Here is a 6,000-nt window from a genome sequence, read left to right on the forward strand (position 1 = left end):
AGTTGGAAACAATGATATGAATAAGCCACTGAACCACAAATCTTGAATTTGAAATGCAAGAACATAGTTTACAGTAAACTATATTCATTTAAAATGCATTGCCATTACTGTCATAAGCTTATATATTCTAAATTACATGAACTTATAAAAAGAAACAATGTTTATTTACTTTCAAACAAAAGTGCCAAATAATCATTAAACATTTTTTTCCAATAGCTCTATAATAAGTAGCTACTAACCTTATCAGAAATTATGTATGAAATGGCTTGTTCTGATTTACTCAATACATAATTTGGGTTTAATGAAACTATTTTCAATTTATACATAATTTCACTATCTTTCCAATATGCTGGTTTTAACTTTAAAATTTAAAAACCCTGAAGCCTCTGTAAACCCAAAGGAAGTTATCATATACAACATTATACTGAATACAGACTACCAAGACTTTCCACTATTATTAAATTAACACTGGAAATAATTTGCTGTTGTGTACTACATTCAAATAAATAAAATTTACTAGTATACATCAAGAAAAAAAATCATATCCCTGCACACCAAATAACTACGTACGTTTTCTAATAATTCTGTATTTTATAAATATATATTGATAGGTGATAAGTTTAAAACAACATAAAATCTGTACAGAAACACTGGGCACTGCAATTTTCACAGGTATGTGATATAGGTATGTTTCTGGACTCTTCACAAATGTAATTGCTTTAACTGAGACATATTGTTTCTCTCATTTAACAATTCTATCAAAGAAATCATATCACTAGGGAAATCATTAGGATTGTTTCATGAATGCAGTATTGGAAAGTAAAATAAATGCCTTAAATGGAATAAAATACTTATTTCCAGAATGCTTGCATAAAACTGGCAATTCTCTTGTTTAGTAAATGAACTGATATTCAAATATAAATATATTAATATAAAATACAAAAATATAGGAGAAAATTTCAAGAAAAAATTGCTAAGGAAATATTATAGCTTTCTTTCAACTGACAGTAATATACTTAATTACCGTAATATGTAATATTATTAGCAATGAGGAGTTTCAGTAATAGAATGAAACATAATTAATGTTAACTCTTGTATGCTGTGCTTAAATATATATTCACTGGAATTTCTAGTTGTTACCTATTGACATATACAGTAGTTTTTATTTTTTTATTATAGATTATAAAATTAAAAATTCTAATTAAAATATCTCAAACTCAGTAACATATTACCTAATTTAGTATTATCTCTTTCAGGAATTATTAAAAATGGCTGCCTACTGCTACTACACATTTACACTGTAGAATTCACATACTGTAAAAGTGCTGAAAAATCTAGAACAATTTGGAAACTTGAGCCTCTGTCAATATTTCATTTAAAACCAAATTAATTTCAGTTTAATATATTAGAGATTGGCTCAAAATGGACTTCATGAATTCATACATGCAGTAGATCTGAAATAATGTGGTACCAATTTGGAAATTGAGCTGTTGGATTAAATTGAAAAATTAATTGCTGCAACATGTGATTTTGACTGCTTAATCTTTGTCAAATGTATTACATCATATTCAAGGTAATAACACTTTTTCTTTTGCGTATTATGTCATTTAATTATGATTCATTCATAATAAAAATTCAGGGTTATATCTTTACAAACCAATTTTAAATAATTTATGAGAAATGTTAGCTAAGAATACACACAACAGTCATACAATTTGTTAAAATCCTATTTTTTAGATGTTAAGTGTTTTATTGTGCTTTATATATCATTAGTTATCAATGCAAGTGAGTGTAGTTATAAAGATTAAGCTAAATAAATACTACAGGTCAAGAGGACATGTTTCAATTATAATTTATGAAAAACAAACATTCATCTCTCACACACTTCAAGGCTGGGGAGAAATTTATAAATGTAATATTGCATTCTTGCTCATTTTTCTGAAAAAAGTAACTTGAAAGCCCACTTAAGATGGTTGGTTTTTTAATTATTTGAGAATATCATACACATAAAGCAATCTCTCTCCCCCTCTCTCTCTCCCCTCCCTCCCTCCCTCTATCTTTCTCTCAGTTGCCAAGAAAGATTTGGATCATTGACTGGAACTTAATATTCAGTTTATAAATATTCATAACACAAGGACACAAGAAAATAGAAATCAACAGGTTTCTATTTTCAAAAATGAAAAGGTTTTAGCTTTAAAATATGCTTTAAATAATTTTAAGATGTAATTGATGGAATTATAGCTTCAAACTCAGAAAAACTCCTCCTCTTCTTTCTATAGGCTACTATAAACCAATAGAAATTGCTTCATTTTTAAAAACCTTTGCTTCTAGATATATTCATCCATTTATAGAAACAGCTATAGATTATGTTAAACAATTAAAATCATTATTATTTTCCGTCTTTACTTTTGAATATAAAAAGGTGCATAACATAAAATGTTTATGCTCCAAAAGTACATCCATTCATATATACATTTGGAAATATGAAAAATATCCATTTTTTTCAATAGCTATAAACAGGATTTCATTAAAATATTTTTTTTATTTTAAACTTGAAATAAGCTAACTAAATATTGATAATTTAGGGTAAATACCAATAGTATTAAGTGAAAATTGCAGAATAAGTAAATTTGGTATTTTACTTTCTCCCTGCTTGTTCACAGAAATACAGTATTATATTATTAGTCTTTAGCATTCCAAAAAATGTAATCTTCAAAAAAAAACCCACCCTTAAAGATCTGTTGAGGAAAAATGTTATTCCTGTAAAACAAGTTATTTGCAAGTGATACTGAATACCAGTTTATGTATTCTTCCTAACATCTTCCAATTGTATAAACCTTTTTGCAATATTTTAGGGGAGAGAAATATCACTAACCCAAGCAACAAAAAATCAAAATAAGTTATGTGAATACGCTTGTGTTTTAAAGTTAATTTCTTATGTCTTAAATACAGCACAAATACACTGATTTGATATTAAGGTTTAAAACCATCTTAATCTTTTTTTTTCTCAGAAAGATCTGGCGCCCCTTAGCGTTCATCTCTTAAAACATTTAAATCACTTATTTGCATAGGACATTTTTTTTAACATTCCAGAAAGTTTTCAACATTTGCAGTTCTTCCACCCAGAAGCCAATGCAAACAAGAAAACAGGATTTAAAGGGATTTAAACGAACAAAATTTAACAGTAATACAGGAAAAAAACATGTTGTAGCAAAGAGTTTGACTTTTGAATTATTAGATTTCCCAGTCCTTATTTTGGATTTATAAAAAAACCTGACAGCTCAAAGCTTCAAGAGCATTCAAAAGATTCCATGATTTAATATATTATTGAAATAGGCACACAAAAATATTGTCATTTGCTCTTCTTAAAGATGTATGTTTCTATTCCCCTATGATTCCAGAAATGTTTAAAGTCATTGTTAGTGTTGTAGTAAGTACACTTATTTTTAAAAAGGAACTGCTAGACAAATTTATACTAAACTATTCCCATAAAATGTTTATACTCAAACTTTACTTGATATCCAGAATATGTTATCTAGTTTCATCCAAACTAGAATTAACCAAATGCACTCTAATTAACTGCTATTTGAACAATATCCTTCAAAGGAACCCAAAAATGTTTCAAATATGTGTCACATTTCAGTTCCAATTGTGAATATGTTTCTCCAACAGTAAAGATTAAATCATCTCAAACGAAGCTGAAAAGCACTATCAGTCTAATTCACAAATGGTAAAGCTGATAGTCAGCAAGCTTCCCTATCTTCTTAAAATATGAAAGTTTCATGATGTGAACTTTTAAAAAGTGGATTTTGACTGAATTTTATACTGAACATATAACATACGTTCAAAACTTGTATATTTAAGAAGATACTGTTTGTGATATTTCTAGCTGAATTCTCAAACCAAATAATTTGTTTAAAAATTACAACACTTAAAGTTACTTATTCTGCGGAAACCTAAATCAGCAGATACTTCGGTCTGCAAAGTTATTCACTTTGCACCTTTTTGGAACTCAACTACAGGCAGGAGGAGATCGAGATTACGCACACGGCCTAAAACTACCAACGGGTATTCAGAGACTCCAAAAACACTTTTCGCGTTGGCTTTTGATCGAGAATCGAGAATCACCCAGCATGTCCTTCACGGTGGAAGCTAATAAAGTTCGTAATATTTTTTCGCGGATCTAACAGATTTTTGTCTTTTGAGGCCGACAACCAGCTCAATATTGAATAAAAACTGAGCCCTCAAGTTTCTCCAGTTTTTTTCATGTCCCTCCGCCCAACCTCAAAATAAGAATCAACCATGTAGTTTAGGCTGAAAGACTAAGTTGCTTAAAAGTATTTCATAAACGTACTATCGGGCCTACTTTGCCTTTCATACTTCCAATGAAGATTTAAGAACTCAAAATGTTATAATCCCATTAAAAAAAACTTTCTCCTCTCCCAACTTTTTTCTTCTACAAAATATAATTTTATACACTAAAGTTTGCCGATTGGAAAGTATCTACACAAAAATAAAAATAAAACGACGAAGAGAGTTCACCGTTCCCCAAAGGCCAAAACTTCTGCGTGTAGACTTCCCGCTTCTCTTTGTTTATGGGCAAAAGAGGCAAAGCCAAAAGACGCCATTGAGGGGGCGCAGAGCCTAGTCCGCCCCCATTTGCAGGATAGGAACGGGAAGGGCAAAGCGGATCTATGCCGCGGAGAGGCCGGGACAGGGGCCACCATTTTCCCCCTCACCCTCCGACCTACAAAGAAGAGTTACTTGGGGGGGGGGTGTTCCGTTTTGAGTTTTTGTAATTGCGTTTTACCTTCGTCCAGCAGCCTCTCGAGGTGGTTGAATATCCCGCAGAAGTTAGGGAGGCTGCTCATGAGCTTCTTGTCGTTCATCAACTGCATCAGGTAATCGGGGGTCGGCTTGGGCTTCTCCTTCGTTTCCATTTCCCCAACCATATTCCAAACAGAGAGCGAGCGAGCGCCCGCACCAGCACTCGTCCAACCACCGCACTGGGTGCACGCCAGGCGGGGAAAAAACAGGGTGTGTTTGTGGGTTGAGGGGGGGAGAGGCCTCTTCCCCCCCTTAGGAAAACAAGAAAGCGGGAAAAGGGGGTCTCGTCAACGAAGCCACAAGCACGCCGCGGCGGGTCTCGGAGGAAAATAAAAGGGGAGAACTCGATGACCGCCACCCCAAACCCTCCTCGGCCGCCGCCACCACGGAGGGTTGCGCCCTAGTCTTCTTCCACTACCCCGAATGTACAGTGATCCTCCTCCACCACCGCCGCCGCTTCCTGTCGCCTCTCCCACTGGATGCCTTTCTCCAAAGCGGCGCAGTCTTCGGTAGTTCCCCCTCCTCTCTCTCGCCGCACACGCAGACGTTGGTCGCGGCTGTCTTTCCTCGGCGCTGCTGCCCCCTGGTCTGTCTCCACGGCGGGGAGGGAGGCGGGGAGGCAGGCAAAGGGGCGGCGGACTTGGCCGTTTCCCGAGGAGTCCCCGCTGCTGCTGCTGCCGCCGTGTACTGTAAGGCTGTTCCCGGCCACCGGCGGTGCTTCCGTTGTTGTTGTTCCGACCGCCGCTGCTGCTGCTTGTGGCAGTTCCGCCTCGTCTCCCGCGCCGCCTCGCCTCCCTCCCCTCCCGCTTCTGCCGTTTGCTTGAGGCTTACGACTCTCAGCCCCGCCGCTGCCGCCGCCGTGGTGCCTTCACCTCCTCCTGCTGCCGCCTCCTCCTCTTCAGTTCGCTCTGGAGTTCGCTTCAGTTCAGGCGGCGCTCGCAGCGGCGGCAGCAAGCAACGACGGCGGCCAGGGGAGGGAACAGAGGCAGGGAGGGGGCAGCGGAGGAGCAGAGGCGGGGCGGCCGTTAATCAGCGACGGCAACGGTAGTGGCGGCAGCGGCGCCACTTGGCAGATCCGCTCCGCCCCTCCCGCTTGTCTGTGAGTGACTGGGGACTCGGTTGACGGCCGGCGTTGTAACGGAAGGGAGCGTGCCCCTCACACCCACCCACACC

The 6,000-nt window shown here is 37.1% G+C and overlaps 1 protein-coding gene across 8 annotated transcripts in view; it reads right to left on the reverse strand.

The window, feature by feature from the left end:
* QKI (QKI, KH domain containing RNA binding) overlaps positions 1 to 5,754 on the reverse strand; it is a 101,556-nt gene extending 95,802 nt beyond the window's left edge. For 3 of the 8 annotated variants that reach the window (XR_015697009.1, XM_087718206.1, XM_014076360.2), the window contains exon 1: positions 4,811 to 5,745. Coding sequence is in view for 7 of the 8 variants with exons in the window: in XM_087718206.1 (XP_087574332.1) it covers positions 4,811 to 4,952 (142 nt within the window). In the remaining variant the exon portion in view is untranslated. Of the gene's footprint in view, positions 1 to 4,810 lie in introns of all 8 variants that reach the window. The other 5 variants (XM_087718204.1, XM_087718205.1, XM_087718203.1 and 2 more) reach the window with 5 other exon arrangements.
* Positions 5,755 to 6,000: the final 246 nt, after the last annotated feature.

This window comes from Thamnophis sirtalis, unplaced genomic scaffold, assembly GCF_051295495.1.
Source record: "Thamnophis sirtalis isolate CommonGarterSnake01/CBP01778 unplaced genomic scaffold, rThaSir2_p1.2 scaffold_6, whole genome shotgun sequence".
Taxonomy (NCBI): Eukaryota; Metazoa; Chordata; class Lepidosauria; order Squamata; family Natricidae; genus Thamnophis; species Thamnophis sirtalis.